This window comes from Schistocerca piceifrons, chromosome 1, assembly GCF_021461385.2.
Source record: "Schistocerca piceifrons isolate TAMUIC-IGC-003096 chromosome 1, iqSchPice1.1, whole genome shotgun sequence".
Classification (NCBI taxonomy): Eukaryota; Metazoa; Arthropoda; class Insecta; order Orthoptera; family Acrididae; genus Schistocerca; species Schistocerca piceifrons.
In genome coordinates this window covers 840,302,466-840,326,967 of record NC_060138.1, presented here as the reverse complement: position 1 = coordinate 840,326,967, position 24,502 = coordinate 840,302,466, and the positions used below count along the sequence as shown (strand labels likewise).

Below are 24,502 nucleotides of genomic sequence, written 5' to 3'. Positions count from 1 at the left end.
TGGATGCAGCAAAAAAGAATATTTGCAAGTTGTGAATCAAACCAGAGAACATATCACTGAGTATGAATGACACTTTTGCCAAGGATGCAAAGATTCTGAGAAATTTTCTGACTTAATGTCAACAAATTCAGTGCAAATAGTGCTTAAGAAGCAAAGAATTAATTCAACTATGTTAGTATAGTGGAGCTCACAAACACCGATGCTGCAGTTTACATTAGACTTACCCACAATTTTTACAGGGTTTCCAGACCATGAACTAGGAAAACACAAGTGTACATGTTAATGGAACACATGTAAACCACATTTATTTTTCTGCTGCTGATGATGTAATATTTACCTCCAGTGCAATAAACAATGAATGGAAGAACTTATTAGAACAAGTTTGAATGTAGGCCTGAAAATCAATTATAATGAAACTAAAATAGTGTGTAATCAATACACTGAAAAGAAAATCATATAACTTTATAGTGAGGTCAAGGAACCAGCTGAGTATTTACAGCAGCTGAAGACAACAATTCGATGACGAAAAAGAAATAGAGATAAGTATAAACAGCCTTGCGTGCTTTTGGTAGATACTGTTGTACTGAATTGTCTATGGATGAATAAATAAATAAAATGAAATAAAATAAACAAAGGAAAGTTTACAATCAGTGTGTCAGAGTGTCTTACCAGTTTGGATTTACAGCACAGAGTCATGGACTTTTAATCTATTAACCATTCAATAGCTATGGGTTGCTCGGCAGTGATGCCGAGATGCTTGTTGATGATTACGAGAGAGAGAGAGAGAGAGAGAGAGAGAGAGAGAAACACTCATGTGGATTACGGAACTGGAGTGGAAGACGTAATAGGAGAGTAGTGAAAGTGATGTTGGGTTGGGTTATGGCTGCCGTATGTCATGGTTTCTCAGAATCTGTACTTGTGTTGAGGGCAACTGGTGGTATCCTGAAAGGGGAGGGGGGGGGGGGGCAGGGGGGAGCGGAGGGGAACGGAGAGTGTGGGAGGGGCGTGTTGTATGCTTGTTGTACAACTGTCTGGGTAAACCTTTTGTGTCTGCAGGATTTCGATTGATTACAAATAAACAGATTTTAATCAATCTCAGTTAAAATTCAATAAATGACTGGCACATAGGTAGTTTAATAATTGTCAACGCGATAGGGTCCGCATCTGCAATAAATTTTTTGAACGATTTCTTGAAGCCTTCAGCTGCCATTTTCTTAATTTCCCAACCAGAATCATTAGTTGTGCTGCGTTCGCGTCTGTTTGTATTGTGCTGTAGCCAAGGAGTTTGCTGTGTAGTCGTGCCTGTAGTCTTGCATGCCAGCTTCCTACCGCGATTCACTAACGTGGTTGTGTTAGTCTTACTGCTATAAATGAGTCTCACAATGCACGTGTTTTCCAGGCATCGGCTGATCTGCATCCCTGCCTCACTATTATGTAGTGCCTACGTTGTGTCATGTGTGTGCTTTTGTGAAAACTGGCCAGAGCAGTGTTGAGGTGACCACACTGGCAGTCAGCGGTGTTGTGCGCCTGTCATGTGTAGATCAGTTGGGATACCATCGGCAGAGCCTCGCAGATGTCAGACCCTGTGACTACTGTGGGAGACTTCTGATGTATACTTGGCTAAGCACCCTGGCTCTGTAACCTTCACATGAGATACCTGAAAATGGCCTTAGGCTGAAATTGTACAATCGTACGGGAAATTAAGAAAATGGCAGCTGAAGGCTTCAAGAAATCATTGAAAAAATAGGTAGTTTTGTTTATTTTATTTTAAAAACCCAACATATCTTTGACAGATGGTATGTGTCTGGGAAAATAATCATGTCTGACCCAAATGTTCGGGATTTTCAAAGTCTCCATCCAAGTTCGGCAATTTAAGTGATGGCAGACCAAGGTTGGGTAGGATATGAAGCCAAGTGAATGGATGGTAGAGGGATCAAGGAAGTACGTTGGTTTTCGTGGGGGAGGGGGAGGGGGGGATGCGAAGTCCTAATGGGAAATGGTGGGAACATGCGGAAACAGCTTGGATGGGTATAACTGAAGACATATAAGAAAAAAAGGTCCAGAGGTGGCTTGTATCAAGCAGTGGACATCATATGACTTGCAATGACAACAGCCTTCTAGATCAAGCTTTGCATACTTTTTTCGACACATTTTGTTCATCTCAATTTTAATTTTCCTAAAATAAGTTGGACTAACATCAAACTGACAATGTCTGAGGACTTACTAGTAACACGGAGTGTTATTGTTTCGAACTAGCTTTACACGTTTTCAGTGTCATGTATACAAGATTACTGTCAGCTATGAGGATGCCCAAATGCATCATTTGGTCTTTTGAGTGCACGATACCCGTAAAGAAACCTCATAAATAATGCTTGTTTTCTTTGTTATCTTGTTTGATTTGGACCTAAAATGAAGTATTACAGTAACATATTTATTCAGAACAATAAATCGTCCAACAACAGGAAGCAAATATCGTCTTTGTACTGTAAACTATTCATACCCCTCACTGGTCGAATAACTGAAAATATCAGGAGCGCAATTGCTCCTCCTGTTAAATGCAGGACAATACTACACGAAGCTGATCCGCATGGAATGTGGTGAGTGAACATGTCGCAAAATTAATTGCATTTGCTTTCCGAAGGGAGGAAATTAGATGTGGTCCTACAAAATATACCTAAAACAGTTGCTTAAAAATAATAATTCGGAAATGCTGATAGAAAAAGGAGATGAGCAAAGAAAGCAACTAAAACGGAGATACTTACACTGCATATGCCAACAGCGCCAGATGACGTTGTTCAGCCGTATTTTGTCCTTCCAGCGAAGACGAATCCCCTTGAAACGATTCCATTTCGGCGATGTCAACTTCTGCCTGCAACAGAGTAATAACAATGTCAAACATCACTACACCTACCACACCAACGCTTATTAACAAAAGTACGGTCATGTGAAGTATCAAATGATATTTGTAACTGGAATGAGGATCTCGGATAGTGAGTCATCGACAGAAAGAGAAGTGTCGAAGAGAAATATGCTGGAACCCTTGTTGTTCATGCAGTACATTAATGACCTAGCATATAATATTAAGAGTAACGTCATATTGTTTGTAAATGATGCAATTATCTTCAATTACGTGCTTTCTTGCAAAAAATTGGACAAATACGGAATCAGATTTTGATAAGATTTCAAGGTGGTGCGATGATTGTAGCAAATGTTCAAAACTTAAAACTGAGCTCTTCACAAAACGGAAAAACACAGATAACCACAATATTAATGTGTCACAATAGTGATCAGTCAACTCAGAGGCAATGAGATATCTTAAACAGAATGATGCTCCTCAATGCCAACCAGTATGGATTTCGAAAACATCGATCATATTGATTTCCGAAAAGCATTTGACTCAGTACCACACCTACGCTTATTGTCAAAAGTACTACCACAAAGGGTATCAAGTGAAATTCGTGACTGGATTGAGGGCATTTTGATAGGAAGGGCCCCGTATGTTATCTTGGATAGAGAGTCATCGTCGGCCGACCGATGTGACCGAGCGGTTCTAGGCGCTTCAGTCCGGAACCAAGCGACTGCTACAGTCGCAGATTCGAATCCTGCTTCGGGCATGGATGTGTGTGATCTCCTTAGGTTGGTTAGGTTTAACTAGTTCTAAGTTCTAGGGGATTGATGACCACAGAGGTTAAGTTCCATGATGCTTAGAGCCATTTGAGCCAGAGTCATTGTCAGACGTAACTTCAGGTGTGCTCCAGGGAAGTGTGTTAGGACCCTTGCTGTTCATGTTTTATATTAATGGCCTTGCAGACAATATTAATAGTAAAATCAGTCTTTTGCAGATGATGTAGATATCTATAATGAGGTAATGTCTGAAAGAAGCTGTGTAAATATTCAGTCAGATCCTGATAAGACTTCAAAGTGGTGCAAAGATTGGCAACTTGCTTTACATGTTCAGTAATGTAAAACTGTGCACTTCATAAAACAAAAAAAGTATTATTCTATGACTAATATCAACGAGTCACTATTGGAATCGGCTAACTCATAAAAATACCTGGGTGTAACACTTTGTCGGGATATGAAATGGAATGATTACAGAGGCTCAGTTGAGGATAAGCAGGTGGTAGATTTCGGTTTATTGGTAGAATGCTGGGGAAATGCAATCAGTCCTGCTTAAAAATCACTCGAGCGAATGGTTCTGGAATAATGCTCAAGTGTTTGGGACCCGTATCAGATAGGACTAACAGGGGTATTGAACGTATACAGAAGAAGGGTAGCACAAATAGGAGAGTGTCACACAGATGTTGAATGCACAAAACTTTTAGTCTAGGAAACAGAAGTAAACAATCCCAAGAAAGTGTATTAACAAAGTTTCTAGAACTGGCTGCAAATGATTACTCTAGGGACATACTACAACCCCCTACATATCGCTCACACAGGGACAGTGAGGGTAAGAGTAGAGTAATTACAGCACGCACAGAGGCATTTAAATAACATTCATCCCGCGCTCCGTACATGATTGGAACAGGGAGAAACACTAATAACTGGTACAATGGGACATACCCACTGCCATGCACCTCACGGTGGTTTGCTGAGTACAGATGTGTATGTACATGTAGACAAATACCTGTATGTAACAATTTCTAGGGATACAAAATTGAACAACCACTGGAAGGAAAGTGGCAGAGTTCGGTTGATTGGTAGGGTCCTGGGAAAATACTGTTTGTCTACGAAAGATACTGCTTACAAAACACCCGCGCGATCCATCTTAGAATAACGGTCAAGCGTGTGGCACTCTTGCCAAACAGGACTAACAAAGGATATGGATAGATACAAAGGTGGGCGGTACGAAACGTCTCATGTCTGACTCACAGGAGAATGTCACGGAAATGTTGAACACCTGAATTGGTAAACTTTTGACGATGAAAATTCTGTCTCGAAGGCCTAATTCCATAATTTCTAGAACAATTATTACGTGAAGAATCTAGATAAATTATTCAGTTCCCTCATATCATTCCCGTGGGGGCCACGAGACTAGATTATACTGATTACCGTAAGCCCAGAGGCACATCAAAAAGTAGGGAATAGCTAAACACTGAACGAAAATCTAAATTGCCCTTCCATTTCATCTCAGCCACTCGCCTTAACCGGCCTGTGAAAATTATACCTGGTCCTTTGCTGTCATCAATTCGTAGGAGGCTGATATTCCATGAAACTTGTTGGCAGGTTAATACTTCGTGTCGGACTGGGGCTCTTACTCAGAACCCTGCCTGTTCATGTTGTATATTAATGACCTTGCAGACAATATTAATTGTAAAAACAGGCTTTCTGCAGATGATGCAGCATGTTATTTTGGACGGAGAGTCATCGTCAGATGTAGAAGTAACTTCAGGAGTGCCCCAGGGAAGTGCGCTGGGATCCTTGCCGTTCATGTTGTATATTAATAACCTTGTCAACAATCTTAATAGCAACCTCACACTTCCTGAGATGATGCAGTTATCTGTAAGCAAGTGCTGCCTGAAAGAAGGTACATAAATATTCAGTCAGATCTTGATAAGATTTCAAAGTGGTGCAAAGATTGGTAACTTGCTTTAAATGTTCAGAAATGTACAATTGTGCACTTCACAAACCGAAAAAGCCTAGTACCCTACGACTATAATATCCACCAGTTAGAGCCGACCAACTCATAAAACTGTCTATGTGTAACACTTGATAGGAACAGGAAATGGAATGATCACATAGGCTCACTTTTGGCTTGACAGGTGTTAGTCTTCGGTTTAATGGTAGAATGCTGGGTAAGTTCAATCAGCTTACAAAGGAATCAAAAAGGACCAACAGGGAATATTGAACGTATACGAAGGAGGACAGTACAAATGGTCACGGGTTTGTTTGATCCGTGGGAGAATACTGAAGGAACTAAACTGGAGGACTTGAAGAGAGACGTAAACTGTCACGAGAAAGTTTATTAATAAAGTTTCAAGAACCAGCCTAAATTTATGACTCTAGGAATATACTGCTATCCCCTACGTGTTGCTCATATAGGGATCGAGAGGACAAGATTAGAATAATTACAGCACACACAGAGGCATTCAAACAATCATTCTTCCACCGCTCCCTATGTGAATGGAACGGGAAGAAGCCCTAGTAACTGGTACGATGAAACGTACACTCTGCAGAGCACTTCATGGTAGTTAGCTGAGTATAGATGTAGATGTAGCGTTTGCTGCTCGAGTTAGCCAAGCATTTACATAACGTTCTCGCGCTTACTAAACAAATCCATGTTTTTTTAATATTAATTGTCTTCACTATAAATCCTGACCAGTAACCGCTCCACACTGACGAACAAAACTCAGTAAATCGGTGGCTTGGTAAGCTACCAACTACCTAAATGAATTATATTTCTTACGATTCTTTCAATTAATCTCAGCCTATATAATCTGCCTTGTATACAGCTGGTTCAACTTAAATCGCTCCGTACGCATGCTCCCAGATGTTTAATCGTTGTGACTGTTTCCAGTGATTGATCGTCACTGTGTAACAAAACAATAATGATTCTTTCGCCTATTTATGCGGAATACATTTTTTTTTTTTTTTTTTTTTTTGTGAACAGTCAACTGCCAGTCCCAGCAGCTGCTTTCGGTTCTCGGGAGGTCTTACCTACCCACACTCCTGTAGCTATTTTCACATATGAAGATTGTTCGTATAGAATGACGTTTTCTATACCCCGGTCATCATAAGAAAAACCTGATGTAAACAAACACAAACGCGGTGATTGGTGGTGTTACGATCTTGGAAGTAGGTCCTGCTTATGTATTATGTGTATTATTACTAAGTTACGTTAAATGAAACCTCAACATATTCAAATGTATTAACAGTCATCAACGTTTTTCTTAACTACGCTTTGGCTATGTAGTTTTTATTTCAAAAATCGTGTATAGTCAGCCTCTGCACTGTTGTGCTCTGATCGCCGCGCTGGTAATACGCAGTATGAAAATGGCTGACCTGTTCCTTTCTGAAACACGCGACTGGAAAGCGGTTAAAAAGTGCCGAGAGATAGGTTGTTCTTAATGTGTCATAAATTTACAGAGATAAAAGGCTTTGAAGTTTTACGAGGGACTGTATTAGGTACAGTTGCAACGCAGATGCAAGTTAATGTATAGCGGAATCGGTAACGCAATAGTTGCACACGGCTCACAGGCTCGAGTCTTGCCTGAGTCAATTTTTTCTCTCGTTCAATTTGAATTACCTTCACCTCGTAATTTTTATAAATAACGCACGTCTTTTTGTTTTTAATTACATATTGCACGCGAAATTCCTGCTTTCATTTCAAATACAAATTCTCAATTACCGATATTTTATGAAAGACTGTTAACAAGGGTTGATTAAATTATGAAAACATAATTTAATTTTTAAGACAAAAAGTAAAAACTAAACACTCTTTATTTGGACTATGTTCGCTGTTTTATACCACAGATGCGTCGCAGAAACATGAAAAACCATTATTTTTACAGCACCGAGCACACCATACAAATGCTGCATTTTTACATTTGCCAATGTACCATTACAATATGAACCCAACAGAACTGATCTGGAACCAAGCTAAGGGATTTGGCCCGAGAAATAACAAGACTGTTAAGCTGCCAGACGTACTGGATCTCACGCACGCAGCTTTTTCATGTCAGTGCCGAACATAGGAGGGATATAGAATGACACATCATGAAAGAAGAGGAGAAAATGCGGTGCTGGGTGGCTTCGTGGATCCTGTTGTTGATCGACTCGTTATCAACGTAACATATGACAGTTCCAGCACTGAAATGTATTTCTCGGATTCGGATAAGGAAGGAGCTAAGAGATTAGCAGACGACTGACTGTAATTAATACCTTCAATGGCTTCAGTATACAACACTACGGTGAAATCCCTGCAGTATAATTTTGCACCACACGTGGCTCGCTCAGAAAAACTACGCTGTGTTTAAGTTAGGAATTTTCATCACTCTTGTTTGTGATTATAATACTATGTAAAGTGAGAACGAAACCATTTTATGCTTTCCGTCTGCTCACCTAAGAAGCGCGCGGTAGTGCTGAAGTTTTGCCGAATATTAGTTCATTACACTTTACGCAAACACTCAAAAATGAAACTTTCTATATGTTATTATGTTCTAGTTTAACCATGCCAGTCAACATAAGAAAGATAGGCCGCAAAAAAGGAATCCGATAAAACTATTAACAGGACCAGATTTGAAGTACTGTAACCAAACAAAGCAGTCTACATTGCATCATCGAAGCTGTATAAGCAATATCTTAAAGCTTAATTGTAGTTTCCCCATTTCTTAGGATAAATTATTTAACGCATTTTTTGCTTATTTTTTTTACCAGAATATTTTTTTCTGTCGTTTACCTATTTCCGATTGTTAATTTCTAGTATCAATCAACCGTTATGTGAACAGAAGAGTATTTTTTTAAATTTTCCTAGTTTTATTACTCAACTCTAGGGATATTTTTTATTTAATGGAACGAGGATGTAGTTTCAGGCAGTTAATTCAGTACAGGTGGCATCGATCGTCATGTTCATAATACGAAAAGATGCAATTTGTATCTATCAGTGGAATATGCTTACTTTTTAGAAATCAAAGTAATTTACCTGAAAATAAATGGAGTGGATGCACTATGTGATTAAAAGTATCCGGACACCCCCCAAAACATACGTTATTCATATTAGGTGCATTGCGCTGCCACCTACTGCCAGGTACTCCATATCAGCAACCTGAGCAGTCACTAGACACAGTGAAAGAGCAGAATGGGGTACTCCGCGAAACTTAGAACGTGGTCAGGTGATTGCGTATCACTTGTGTCATACGTCTGTACGCGAGATTTCCACACTCTTAAACATCCCTACGTCCACTGTTTCCGATGTGATAGTGAAGGGGAAACGTGAAGGGGCACGTACAGCAAAAAAGCGTACAGGTCGACAAAGAGGGTTGTAATGTGCAATAGGCAGACCTCTATCCAGACCATCATACAGGAATTCCAAGCTGCATCAGGATCCACTGCAAGTACTATGACAGTTAGGCGGGAGGTGAGAAAACTTGGATTTCATGGTCGAGCGGCTGTTCATAAGCCACACATCACGCCGGTAAATGTCAAACGACGCCTCGATTGGTGTAAGGAGCATAAACATTGGACGATTGAACAGTGGAAAAACGTCGTGTGGAGTGACGAAACACAGTACACAATGTGGCGATTCGATGGCAGAGTGTGGGTATGGCGAATGCCCGGTGAACGTCTCTGCCAGCGTGTGTAGTGCTAACAGTAAAATTCGGAGGCGGTGGCGTTATGGTGCGGTCGTGTTTTTCATGAAGGGGCCTTGCACCCCATGTTGTTTTGCGCGGCACTATCACAGCACAGGCCTAAATTGATGTTTTAAGCACCTTCTTGCTTCCCACTGTTGAAGAGCAATTCGGGTATGGCGATTGCATCTTTCAACAAGATCGAGCACCTGTTTATAATGCACGGCCTGTTGCGAGGTGGTTACACGGCAATAACATCCCTGTAATGGACTTGCCTGCACAGAGTCCTGACCTGAATCCTACAGAACACCTTTGGGATGTTTTGGAACGCCGACTTCGTGCCAGGTCTCACCGACCGACATCGATACCTCTCCTCAGTGAAGCACTGCGTGAAGAATGGGCTGTCATTCCCCAGGAAATCTCCAGCACCTGATTGAACTTATGCCTGCGAGAGTGGAAGCTTCATCAAGGCTAAGGGTGGGCGAACACCAAATTGAATTCCAGCATTACCGATGGAGAGTGCCACGAACTTGAAATTCCTTTTCAGCCAGGTGTCCGGATACTTTTGATCACATAGTGTAACTATTAATCGTTTAGGATACAGGAAGCTTAGTGTACTTCTTGTCAAAATATATTCTTCGAGGACGGCACGTCTTCAAATTCTTCAACTCACTTGTCAGTTGTATACAAGCACGGGCCTGATCAGAATGTAAAAATGAAATCTGTGGACTGCTGGCGATGTAATATTTACTCTTTTGCACGTGTAAATAAGTGCACCGTAGAAGGGTGTATCTTGTGTGTTGTAACTTAGTCAATAAATTTGTCGATACAGCCATGAAATCCATATCTTTGAAGCATCTTTCCCCCATCAGAATGTCTGCTTCATCGTGAACTGCTTCTTAATTTTTTCCAGCAGCTGTCAAATCTTACTTTACATTTATCATCTACTACAATTTCGGTGTCAATAGGGGGAGATTACATCACCGAGAATTTCAAACTGGGACTTCCCGCTCCACAATCTTCTCGAGGGTCTAATTTCTTCGTAGCGTATGTTTCAAACACTGTTTTTTGCCTTAAGGGGCTCCGGAACGCCCTATACTTGCAATGTTAAAATAACGCTTATAAATTACATCTTTCCTCACAAAGTATTTGAGGTAGGAAGTTGAACTTTTTACAGATTATTTATTGGAATATGGGCTACAACTTAACACAGGGATTTTACAAAATTTTAGTTCAGTTATTAAAGATGATTTTTTTCAATTGTAATGAAAATTCACAACATTTTTTTGCAATTTTTTATTTATATATTCAAAAATATACAGTTTTTTGGAAAAAGGCTGTATTAAATTATGCAGAAGGTACTGTGTAACATTTACTGAAAGTTTGAAACAAATATGTTTGGAAGATCCTTAGAAAACATGTAATTAGTAGGAGAAAATAAAAGTTTTGGGAATCGAGCGACAAAGATTGGATTAACTTTTAAGTGCATTCCAGGTCCATAGGATGGATTATCTTCATCCTCTGCAAACTCCTCGTCCAGCTTCCTCTTGTTCCTCCTCCTGTTTACTCTAGCTTGTATTTCTAGACTCTTTACAGCCCTGTCTGCAGCCCGAAGGCGTTCCTTGTCTAAAGCAAGCATCGCTCGTTGTTGTGTTCGTAGATTTTGCTACCATTTTCTTCAGTTGGAGTTACTGCAACACTGTTCCAAAAGGTGGTCATGTATGAACACTTATCACATTTCAGTTGTATTTCACTAGCAAGTCCTACGTGCTTTATTATGGAGAGTTCCAGACCAACTTCACTACAATGAATACATCTTACACAGTTTGAAAAAATTCCTTTGAGAACCGACATATCAAATATTTCATTCACATCCGATTCGCCCATAAAACATTCAGAGTTTTCACTCATTGAACCAAGCTTCTTCTGTGAAGTATTTTCTTTCCCTCTTTAACTGCTATGGGCAGGTGTACTTGAGAGGTTAGGTTCACTCACTTGGTTATCGTCTTTATTGTTTACAGTAATAACACATACCTTTGGCTTTCCAACATTTCTCCTTTTCTTAAAAGCCTTCAGAGGATTTCTAATAACTTTACTTTTACTCATTATTATACTTCAAGAAAACAGAGACTCAAGAAACAGAATTAATTACGAATATTTTCGAGATAACGACAGAGTAAATAAACATGAAACAATCGACAATCACACCAGCGATATATATTGAACCATCACAGGTTAGCCACAACACATACTTTATCTCACATCACTAAAATGTACCTGATGAACACGGACGTTAATAATAACACCATTTGACAGCAGTTTAACAGCGCCACAGTGGGTCACGCCCATGTAGAACACATTTCAAAAAAAATTTAAAAATAGTTGTAGTCTTTGGAATTGAATAAATTATATATCTATTAAAAGGTAATAGTCTGCAGATTCAGAAAAAGCAAAAAAGTAAAAATTGAACTTTTCATGATTTTGAGCCTTTCCGGAGCCCCTTAACCCGACCATTCTCGTTATTTCATAACATTTAGAGAAATGCCTCTATATGGACATGCTTCGCAGAGTGAAATTTGATTTTACATCTCTGTTCGGCGTTAATGTACCATAGTTAACTTCTGCAATTCATTTTGAGATTTCTTAAATGAAAGTTTTGGCTGCAAAAATGTCATTCTCCGGCTCCCCCCCCCCCCCACCTCCCCCCCATTTGTCTGCAGTAGTACTGTTATCTCCGCACGACAATCCAAATTAATGTATTTTTTCATTCACTAGTTTCGAATTTTACTCAGATATTAGTTCTCGTTGAAAATCGCAAATCTGTTTCCATTATGAGTTAAGTTTTAATACTGTGAATGGAAATTATGTCGATGTAGCGCCTACATTAAATCTAACTCGCCCTTATGCTTCTCGCCCACTCACCTTACTCTGAGATTTCTATTGGGAATATTCCTATCTTCGATTCGTAGACGTCTAACTTTCCTTGCGACTTCCTGGCGGATTAACACTGTGTGCCGGACCGGGAGTCAAACTCAGACCTTTACCTTATGCGGATAATGCTCTTACCGATTGAGTTACGCAGGTACGACTCACGCCCCGACTTCGGCTGTTTGAGAGTTAAGCCTAGATGGCTCAACTGGTTAAGAGTACTGTCTTTGAAAGGCAAGGTTCGTGTGCGAGTCCCAGACCAGCACACAGTTTTAATCTGCAGGAAAGTTCCAAAAACAGTGAAAACCCTGCTGCATAGTCAAAGATTCATTTGAGAATTAAAACATACAATTTAAATAAATCAATCAATGACGTTTATCTTCGAACATTAAGACTATGACACGAGCAGATTCCTGCCAGTAGTTCTAGAATTTGCTAAGAAACTCTCAGTATCAATGAAATCATTTATCTAATGGTTATAGAACATTTTCCACAACACTGCTAAACATAGTGCAACCTATCCTAGACAGTGTATCGGGTGAATTGTCAAGATGTATTTAGAAATGGAAGGTTCTATTCTAAGGAAATTTTCAAACGCAAATATATCATTCGTTAAAGATTAATGAACGAAAAGACATGGTCATAATATTAATTGATTTTAACATGTATTTTGACTCTGTTAACAGACAAAGCCCTAGATAAAATCATGCATGAATTTAAGAGTTCAATCTAAATTCGTAAGCCTAATCCGTAGAATCCTTACAGACACAATCTTAGAAGAAAAATTTCTGAGTGGGGTATCCCGCGCTTTCAAAATAAGTACAGAAGTACTGGGTGTAGTCGTCGTCGTCGTCATCATTTTATCATTATCAATGACGCGCTAGTGTCGCCGAAGCGGCATCGAATAAAAAGACTCGCACTAGGCGGCCGAACAACTTCAGGAGGACACAAAGGAACTACAGACATTGGCTGCGAGCGGGCACTGACTGAAATCACTGGGGCAAGTTGAAAATTTATTGCGGACCAGGATTCAAACCCGGGTCTCCTGCTTACTAGGCAGATAACCTGACCACCAAGCCATCCAGAAAGAATGGTCATTGCAGCTGCACAGACTATTTTAGCATGCATTCTGTCGAATCCAAATTCTCAACTTATCCTCACATTGCGAAGGGGAGCCGGAGGTGGTCAAATCCAAAAAATTACGATTTTTTTTGCTACCGAAAATTAATTGGAACATTCCTCTTTAATGTAAACTTTGAATTATTGTTCTACTCGCCCTAGAAGTGGAGTTATTAACATTTTACCCCACGCCTGCAGAGGAAATGGGCGGCCGCTGAATGCATCTAACACCCTCTCGTGACTTCCTGGCGAACTGCTTGGGATTTTCTCGGCCTGTTACGCATACAGCGCCTTATCTTACGCATACAACGAGTGTGCAAGGGTTGGCTACATTGTTTTCTGTGACAAATGAAGCGCTAATAGCGCGGAACATCGTCTCTTTGCTGTTTACCGTTTCGAATTAGTTCAGCGTTGCGCCTGTTGTTGGTAGTATTATGCTTCCTGTGTAAAGCGTTGTTCTGGTTACGATGCCACGTTTTAGTAACCGTGTATATAAGAAGAGGAAGAACGTAGGGAAAAGAAAATTAACACTAATACCAAGTTGCGATACTACAATTACTGAAACAGTGCGTTCTTCTGCTACGCAACACATGGCCGGCCATAGCCCTGTGACATCCTCTAGCAAGAAACTGACTGGTGGAAGTGACAGATTTCGTGAATATGCTAGTGACAGTGATGATATTAACGAAGTACTGAATATTGGATTATTATCTTCTGTGCTGAAAGAAAGTGTTCTGTGCAAAATGTGTTCAAGTGTAGGAGTGGGACTAGAGATAACAAAGCACTTTGGTTTAGCTTGTGAGATGAAGATAATCTGTGCATGTTGCAAGTATCAAGTGACTTTCTACAATTCACATGCCAGTCTCTTTGGTGAAAATGGACGATCTAGAGTGTTTGATGTGAATGTTCGACTTGTGTATGGTCTTTGATCCACTGGAAAAGGGTCTGCTGCTGGTAAACTGTTTTGTGGTATTATGAACTTGCCATTGCCTCCAAGCAAATTTGAGTACTACTGTGAACTGGTAGGATCCTCTGTTGAAGATGTGGCTTTGAAAACCATGAAGGAAGCAGTGGAGGAATCTGTAGAAATGAACGGTGGTTCTAGGGATTTGTTAGTGCATTAGATGGTTCCTGGCAAAAGAAGGGTCATAAATCCCTGAATGGGGTTGTAACTGCTACTTGTGATGATAGTGCAAAAGTGATAGATGTTACAATATTATCAAAACATTGTAGGTGCAAAAATAAAATCAAAGGAGAGCACAGTGGAACTTGCGAGGCAAATTTTAGTGGATCAAGTGGAGCAATGGAAGTGGATGGAGTGAAACAAATTTTTGAACGTTCAGTTCCCAGATACAACGTTAGGTACAAATACTACCTTGGGGATGGTGACTCCAAAGGTTTCAAGACTATAGAGGAACTGAAACCATATGGAAATGAATTTGTAGTTGAAAAGTTGGAATGCATTGGGCATGTGCAAAAGCGTATGGGTGCACGGCTTCGAAGGCTCAAACAAACTTTGGGTTCAAGTAAGCTCAGTGATGGAAAGACAATAGGAGGGAGAGGCAGGCTTACTGATGAGGTGATTGAACGTCTACAGAGATACTATGGGTATGCTATAAGGCAAAATACTAGTAATTTAGTGACATGCGAAAAGCAGTGTGGGCATTGTTCCTTCATACTGCCTCTTCCAATGAATACACTCAACACAGCCTGTGCCCAAAAGATTCCTGGTGCAAATATAATGCAAAAAAGGACTATGATCACAATCATGGTTTGCCAGCAGCTGTGATAAATGCAATAAAACCAATTTTTCATGACTTAGCACAGCCAGAATTGTTAAACAAATGTCTACACAGAAAGACGCAGAATCCTAATGAGAGCGTAAACAATTTGATTTGGAAAGTGATTCCTAAAAGGGTGTTTGTAAGCATAGAAACACTGCACTTTGGCATTTATGATGCAATAGCAACCTACAACCAAGGGAACAGTGTGAAGTGTGAAGTTCTGAAGGCATTAGGATTTACAGCTGGGGTGAACACTGTACAAGCACTAAGAAATATTGACAGAGAAAGGATAAGAGGAGCAGAAAGAAGAGAAAGGCATATGAAGTATGATAGAACAACAGGCCAGAAAAGAAGACAGAAAAGGAAGCTTTTGGAGGAATGTATTGAGAAACTTTGATAGCCATTTCCCGTAAATTAGAATTTTTCGAATATAAGGAACATTTTCTCAAAATCCACTCAAGCTAGAGAGATGAAATTTTTATACAGCACACCTAGTGGTCAAACTTACATTGTAACACAGCCATTTGGCAATATGTTCAGTAGTTTCATTTCAGTTTAATTATAAAGCAATTATTTGTAAAAAAAATTTGGGTCATTAATAAAAAAAAATAATTGGAAGGAAACTAGAAAAGATACTCCAAAATCCCTCTGTCATAACTGCAATACTAAACCACTCTATATGTAAAAAAAAATTCAAATTTTTCTATTTGGTAGTTTATTCATAAATGTTCCTGAAACTTAGTGATTTTAACATGGGCAGCATAGGCACCTCCGGCTCCCCTTAATGTAGTGCTCCTTGCCCATTATCCTCATTACTCGCGCTGTTTCGCGGCGTGCCTCTGCACTGATGAGATCACTGGCAGTCTCGCCGTAACGATGGGGTGTCCTGGCCGTTAATGCCATACGATCACTTCATTTCCATGATTTTTCAATTACAGCTTGGAAAAAGACCGAGCATTTGGAATGAGCAACGTAAGTGCGACAAAATATTAATCGTCATGTTGGCAAGAAAGAATAAAGGTGTTGTGATATATTGTGTAGCATTTGCAGACGACTTTGCTATTTCTCTGGACCCCTGAGAACAGTTGCAAAACAAGTTTCCTGCAAGAGACAGCCACCAGGACAGGCTACAGAATCTCCACAGAATAACAAAATTTATAACCAATGTAAAAAGTGCTCTAAATTTTTAGGAACAGATGTTACACCCATAGAAAAGGAAAAAAAATACAAATTTTCATGGACTCAAAACAAGAAAAGTATTTAGAAAAATCTGTTTGTGGGGAAATAGTACACTACAATGATGACAAAAGCTTCCGGTGAAATTATGAATACACACAGAAAAAATACCTATAAAAAAACCTTGAAATAAAGTACTCCAACAGTGATAGCGTGTTGCCTATGTATGAAAGTGGATGTTGTTGTTGTTGTTGTTGTTGTCTTCAGTCCTGAGACAGGTTTGATGCAGCTCTCCATGCTACTCTATCCTGTGCAAGCTTCTTCATCTCCCAGTACTTACTGCAACCTACATCCTTCTGAATCTGCTTAGTGTATTCATCTCTTGGTCTCCCTGTACGATTTTTACCCTCCACGCTGCCCTCCAATGCCAAATTTGTGATCCCTTGATGCCTCAGAACATGTCCTACCAACCGGTCCCTTCTTCTTGTCAAGTTGTGCCACAAACTCCTCTTCTCCCCAATTCTATTCAATACCTTCTCATTATTTATGTGATATACCCATCTAATCTTCAGCATTCTTCTGTAGTACCACATTTCGAAAGCTTCTATTCTCTTCTTGTCCAAACTATTTATCGTCCATGTTTCGCTTCCATACATGGCTACACTCAATACAAATACTTTCAGAAACGACTTCCTGACACTTAAATCTGTACTTGATGTTAACAAATTTCTCTTCTTCAGAAACGCTTTCCTTGCCATTGCCAGTCTACATTTTATATCCTCTCTACTTCGACCAACATCAATTATTTTGCTCCCCAAATAGCAGAACTCCTTTACTACTTTAAGTGTCTCATTTCCTAATCTAATTCCCTCAGCATCACCCGACTTAATTCGACTACACTTCATTATCTTCGTTTTGCTTTTGTTGATGTTCATCTTATATCCTCCTTTCAAGACACTGTCCATTCTATTCAACTGCTCTCCCAATGACAGTGGATAATTAGTTCTAAATTATAAGCTTGCAAAATTAAAAGCATTAGAAAGAAGAATTATATGGAAAATATTAGATCTTTAAGAACCTGACTGTAGAAATTATCAAAACACAGGAGACTTGTCAGAAACAAGGAGGAAGACAAGATTGATATTCTTTGGATATATTTACAAAAATGATGAAAATAAACTGATGAAAAGGATCTTTTAAATATCATTGGGAAAAGAAATCAAACCACCTGGAGTCAAACAGCCAAAAAAGTTTTTGAGAAAAAGGAGACGAGAGGAGAGCAGTAGTAATGGGAAGAGAAATGTTTAGAAGGAAAATCTTGAAACTGGAAAGATTCTGTGGTGTCACCGCCAGACACCACCTTTAAATCGGCCGCGGTCCGTTAGTATACGTCGGACCCGCGTGTCGCCACTATCAGTGATTGCAGACCGAGCGCCGCCACACGGCAGGTCTAGAGAGACTTCCTCGCACTCACCCCAGTTGTACAACCGACTTTGCTAGCGATGGTTCACTGACAAAATACGCTCTCATTTGCCGAGACGATAGTTAGCATAGCCTTCAGCTACGTCATTTGCTAAGACCTAGCAAGGCGCCAGTACCAGTTACTATTGATATTGTAATAATGTACTGTCAAGACCGACGTTCACCATTAACGGATTGAAGTTAAGTATTCCACCAACTACGTCCGTTTTTCTAAATTCTAATTTCCTTGTCCTGTTCCAGACCTCACGCCAGCCTGCGTGAGCTAAACCGCGTGCCTTTCGGCTTCCCCTATTAATACGGTGTTGGCTCTCCTGCCAACCCACAACAGATTCCATGGGAGGAAAGAAAAAAAAACAAGCAGAAAGCAATCTGAAGAAAGGAAACATAATAAAACAATGACGGAATCTGGAAGGAAACAAACAAACAATAACAGACGAAGAGCTGAAATTGGAACGTGATTCCTAGAAGGTGCAGAAATTCCGAAAGCACAACCGCCGGTGGCACAAGCTGACTCTCTTTGAAATGAGGCCCTTGTAGTATCGCTCGCCAGCGTGCCTGTGGGTCACGCTTGGATTTACATGTAACAGACCCCGGAAACGGTTGCGCAGCGGAGGAGCAGCGGCGGCGACTTCTGCGAAGCGTCCCACGGCCCACGCCGCGGCCAGCGGCCGGTACCCAGGCGCTCAGCGCCTGCACACGGCGCGCATTCTGCAGCGATAACGCGGATTTGCTTACGGGGTCCCGGCGCCGCTTCGGGCAGCACACGTGTACTTTAGCTACCTGCGGGCTCAACGTGCGTAGCTCCCAGGCACGCTCTGCTCCACTACAGTTACCTCACCCGCACAATGGAAACATCTCCCCTGTAACAAATACACGCAAAGGCGCCCGCAGATATCTCTGTATGTAAAAGACACTGTCCTGACTGACTGACTCATCATCTCCCAGCCCAAACCGCTAAGGAAATTTGTATGTGTGGATCTTACACTATAGGCCTCGTTTAAGAAAGGATTTTTCGAAATTCTAACCTTAAGGGGGTGAAATAGGGGGCTGAAGGTTTCTATCCTATTTTTATTTTATTTTGAAAATGTCGCTATTAGGACAATTTTGAAGCAAGACTTACAAAAAATTGTTATTTGTTTTCTCGGTCAGAAACAAAGAAATACGTAATGAGATTTGCAGTGTGCGCTGATATGAAACTTCATGGTAGATTAAAACTGTGTGCCGGACCGAGACTCGAACTGCAGAGTGAAAATCTCATTCTGGAAACATCCCCTAGGCTGTGGATAAGCCATGTCTCCGCAATATCCTTTCTTTCAGGAGTGCTAGTTCTGCAAGGTTCGCAGGAGAGCTTCTGTAAAGTTTGGAAGGTAGCAGACGGGGTACTGGCAGAACTAAAGCTGTGAGGACGGGGCGTGAGTCGTGCTTGGGTAGCTCAGTTGGTAGAGCACTTGCCCGCGAAAGGCAAAGGTCCCGAGTTCGAGTCTCGGTCCGGCACACAGTTTTAATCTCCCAGGAATTTTCAAAGAAATACGTGTTTCAGCATTTTTGGAAGTTTAATCCTATGGGGGTGGAATAGTGGTTGGAAGTTTTTTTAATATATCATTATTGAAGAACAAATAAAATTATTTTTAAAGTTACATCTATGAACACTGATATTTGAATTCTCGGATTAAAAAAAAAAAAATTAAAAAAAAAATAAAAAACTTTCAGTGCCTTTGGAAACTGAACCCGTAAGGAGGTGAAATAGGGGATGAAAGTTTTTAAGGAAATACTTCAATGTGCAAACATTTTTGAAGATAAATCTATCAAAACCTCTATTTGACTTCTCTGTTAGAAACAAAACATACGCATGTCACTGTTTTTGTAAATTCAACCACTAAAGGAGAGAAATAGTGGATGAAACGTTTTATGAAAATATTTCATTGCGAAAGCATTTTTATAGCTAAATATTTGAAAATTCGTGTTTAGCTTCTCGGTTAGAGGTGAAAAAATTGGAAATTCATTTCCTAAGGGGGTAAAATACGGTCAGACTGATCCACTGACTCATCATCGTCCAGCCCAAACCGCTGAGGATAGAAACTTGAAGTTTGGAGAGGGTGTAGCCGTCGTTTAAGAAGGTTTTGTCCGAAATTCCACTTCTAAGAGGGTGAAATGAGGGATGAAAGGCTTTTTGAAATTATCTCGCTATTAAAGGAATTTTGAAGCTAGAACTAAGAAAACTGGTATGGTATTTGGTTTCTTAGTCAGAAAATAAAAAATAAGCGTTTCCGCCTTTTTTAGAAACTCAGGCACTAAGGGGGTAAATTAGCGGCTGAAAGTTTTTTTTTGAAAATACATAATTACTAAAGACATTCTGAAGAATTTTAAGGCTACATCTATGACAATCGGCTTTTTGACTTCTCGGTCAGAGGTAATAATAATAATAATAATAATAATAATAATAAACAAACGAGTTTCAGATTTTCTGGAAATTCAAACCCTAAGGGGTGCAATAGAGGACGAAAATTTTTAATATAATATTTCATTACACTAAAAAAAAAAAATTGAAGCTAAATTTATGAAAATTGGTATTTCACCTCCCGGTTAGATATACAGAAATATTTGTTAGGGGATGAAACTTGCTGTAGAAATATCTCCACAAGATCATAAACGGCATGATCAACAAAAACTTTAGACTCGAGCTACCAAAACCGCTTTTTGGTCAGAAGTAGATTGGAGAAGACCATGCCTATATGGCCTTAATTAGCGTGAAAAACTTGAAAGTTGTTTGAATTTGCGAAAAACACAAAAATTCGATTAAATAAAAAAAAACAGAAGATCTCTGCAGGTCATACAGAGTACGCGAGCGAAGCAGCGGGTGGTAAGCGTAAGCTAGTTTTGCTATAACCGATTCGTTGTGTCTGAAAACTTTTCGTGTCTGAAGAACTAAATTTGACAAGAAGAACAAAATACTTATTGTATCTGAAAATATTAATACTCATGCGCTAAGTGTTTCTAAGGGAAATTACTTTGATACCTCAACGGTGGAGTATTTCAATAGTACATGCAAAGTACATCGTTTTATATTATTAATGTGACTAAGGATGCAACCTTTTTGATTCAACGATCTAAAATTACGCTGAAACTTAAAATACACGAATCTGTAATAGGGAGAAGAGTCAATACAACGGGAGAATCCCGCTGGATACTAACAAAAATGCCACATTAATACTCCTAGGACTGGAGAAATCGACAGCAAACGTTCTAGAAAATTTAAACTTTTAACACGAGCTTGTTTGATTACAAAACTTCACATCTGTTCACTATTTTTTAATGTCGACCGGCATAACTGAAGTAGAACGAAATGTATTTTGTAATCTACATTTTTTTGGGAGTTGGTTAGGTAAAATGCAGCCCACGGGCAGTAGATGACTAGGTGACCTTGGAATATCTCCTCAAAACCACCCTCAAATTGCCCGGTACTGTCAATTTTTTAACAGCCTACGACTTAAGCAAGGCAATCCTCACCTCTCCAGTTTGAAACATTACACTGAGGTGATGTAATGTCATGGGATAGCGATATGCACATAGGCGGAGCTGTAATTCCTACTCAGCTGATTCATGTGGAAAGGTTTCCGACGTGATTATGACCGCACGACGGTAATTAACAGACTTTGAACGCGGAATGGTCGTTGGATCTAGAGGCATGGGACATTCCATTTCTGAAATCATTAGGGATTTCTGTGTTCCGAGATCCACAACGTCAACAGTCTGCCGAGAGTACCAAATTTCATGCATTACCTCTCCCCAAGGCCTTCACTTAACGGTCGAGAACAGCAGCGTTTGCGTAGAGTTGTCAGTGCTGATAGACAAGTAACAGTCCGTGAAATAACCGCATAATTCAAAGTGGAACGTACGACGACCGTATCCGTTAGGACACTGAGGCGTAATTTGGTGTTAATGGGCTATGGCAGCCGATGACCGATGCCAGTGCCTTTAGTAACAGCACGACATCGCTGTAGCGCCTCTCCTGCTCGTGACCACATCAATTGGACCCTAGGCGACTGGAAAACCGTGGTCTGGTCAGATGAGTCTTGACTGCACTTGGTAAGAACTGATAGTAGGGTTCGAGTGAGGAGCAGACTCCATGTAGCCGTGGACATCAGTTGTCAACAAGGTACAGCACAAGCTGGTGGTGGCTAAAATAATCGTTTGGGCTATGTTTACATAAAAAGGACTGGGTCCTCCGGTCCAACTGAATCGATCATTGACTGGAAACGGTTATATTCGGCTACTTGGAGACCATCTGCTGCCAGTCATGCACTTCATGTTCCCAAACAACGATAGGATTTTTACGGATGCCAATGCACCAGGTCACCGGACCACAATTGTTTGCGTGGTTAGAAGAACATTCTGGACAATTCGAGAGAATCATCTGGCCACCCAGATCGCTCGACATGAATCCCATCGAACATGTGCATAATCGAGAGGTCAGTTCGTGCACAAAATCCTGCACCAGCAATTCTAACGCATCTGTGGACGGCTATAGAGGCAGCATGGCTCAACATTTCTGCAGGGAACTTCCAACAACTTATTGAGTCCATGTCACGTCGAGTTGCTGCACTACGCCGGGCAAAAGGAAGTCCGACTCGATATTAGGAGGCATCGCAAGACTTTTGTCACTTCAGTGTATTTTGCAGAATTCGTAGCTCTACGACTCCCTGTAGCATTGTGTTGCACCCCCGAGTTTTAGAAGGTCCCAATTTCAGACGAGGATATCTTTTCAAACCTCGGAATTTCACAGTTTTAGGCCTTCTTCTGTGCAGAAAATTATACCCCCGTTTTTCGACAGACGTGTTGTCTAAGGATAGAAATTTGAAATTTGGAGAGGATGTTGATCTTATTTTGTAGGCGTCGCTTCAGACAGGATTTTTCGAAACGCCACCCCTAAGGGGGTGAAACAGGGGATGAAATGTTTTATGGCAATATTTCATTATAAAAACATTTTAAAGCTAAATCCATGAAATTTTGCAGCCATTTTTGAAGTTAAATCTGTGAAATTTTATTAGAAAAAAATTAACTGTTTTTGGAAATTCAACCCTTACGAAGGAAAGACTGATTTTCACTGTTTTTGGAAACTCAACCACTAAGGCGGAGATGTAGGGAATGAAAAGTTTTGAGAAAATATTTCCTTTCATTAAAAAAAAATATCAAAACCGGTATTTTACATCTCGCTTAGACATATACAAATGTGTGTTTGGGAATGAAAGTTTCTATTTAGAAGGTGTTGCAACTTATGAAAAACATAAAAATTCGATTAAACAAAAAATAAAAAAACAAAAAAATTACAGCGTAAATCACCTGAAACTTGCACCGCAAATATTTCGATAATGGAAGGCGCCACTGATACGTGGATTTCACACACTGGAATGTTAGGCATGGGCTCGCCTATGCAGCCTATACATAGAGTGTTACGAGTTTCAAATGTGTATTATTTCTTTAAAAAAGTACAAATATTTCAACGGAACAAAGCCTACGGAAAGTACCACAATCAAAGCAGACAAAATTAGAACGCCAATGGCGTTTGTTGCAGCGGTCTAGAGCAAGTGGTGTAAGAGATATCGTAGTTTGACCATTGTAAACACCTACAGTTGTCTGCTACATGTTGTAGCACAAACGGATGTGAATTTCACATGGGTGCGTATGTGCAGCACTACACAGATGTTGGTTAGTATCCGGAGGTTTCGTGTTGTTAAATCAGACATTGCCTACAACAAACGAAAGGCAAACAAAGGTGAATGCAGTGCCTCTGTGGTGTCTGACACAGAAAGAACCAATGTACCCTCAAAATCTGTGGTCAAGATGATGTCAATACAAAACTGCAGTCTGCCATGCAACGATTACTGTACACGTTCTAGCATTTCAGCGGAAACTGCAGCGCAGGCAGCAGTTGCATATCATCTGTAATTCTTAGAAGTGGTTGAAGTGGTTGGCTTCTGTTGGGATATCTTTCGACGTACCAACCAACGGCATACTTCCCACATTCACCATAAACCATGAGCCTGTCCGTCGTTTTCGCACTGGGAAATTTCCAAGCACATCTTACTACGTCCACTATCACAAAATAAGAAACCACGTACAGAAAACTTTCAAGCTGCTAAACCGTTTGGGGTGTGTTTCTCAGTCGACATCATGAGTGTACTTCTATTCATTTTTTTTCCTTTTCTGCACAAAGTACATTTCTTCAAAGTGGTTGGTTTATAATTCAATCTACTTCAGTTAAACAACTCACAATTAGTCGGATAATATCAACCACTTGCGTGATACACCTCACATTACTGCTGCACGTACTGCTGAAGATGTCATGCTAAACTCACAAACGTAACATGACGACGATGAACGGATTAGGACGCGTCTGCACCCCATTCGAGTAGTTGACTGAACAGTGTACACGTTCCAGTAAAAGATTCCTGGCAAAGACTGCCAGATTTCTGCCCTGCCTCGCTGAGGTCACTGGCCCTGTAAGAAGTGTGTCGAGCTACATATAAAAGTAATGCAGCCTTCCAGGCGGCAACTGACCCTGGTCACGTTTTGCGTGTCAGTAATGATCCGACGGAGAGGTTTCTACTTTCTACCCAGTATAGATATAACTCTTTTTCTGGCTTCTCGTGTTCTTTTATCGCCATACAATTGAGAGTCAAGGTCTCAGCAGTTATCACGAGTCGTGCATGCGCTGCTGCGTGAGCG

At 40.3% G+C, this 24,502-nt stretch overlaps 1 protein-coding gene across 2 annotated transcripts in view; it reads right to left on the bottom strand.

Annotated features, from left to right (window-relative positions):
* LOC124715014 (MLX-interacting protein) overlaps nt 1-24,502 on the bottom strand; it is a 377,416-nt gene that overhangs the window by 193,917 nt on the left and 158,997 nt on the right. For both annotated transcript variants that reach the window (XM_047243067.1, XM_047243069.1), the window contains one exon: nt 2,763-2,869. In XM_047243067.1, coding sequence (XP_047099023.1) covers nt 2,763-2,869 — 107 coding nt within the window. The remainder of the gene's footprint in view (nt 1-2,762; nt 2,870-24,502) is intronic.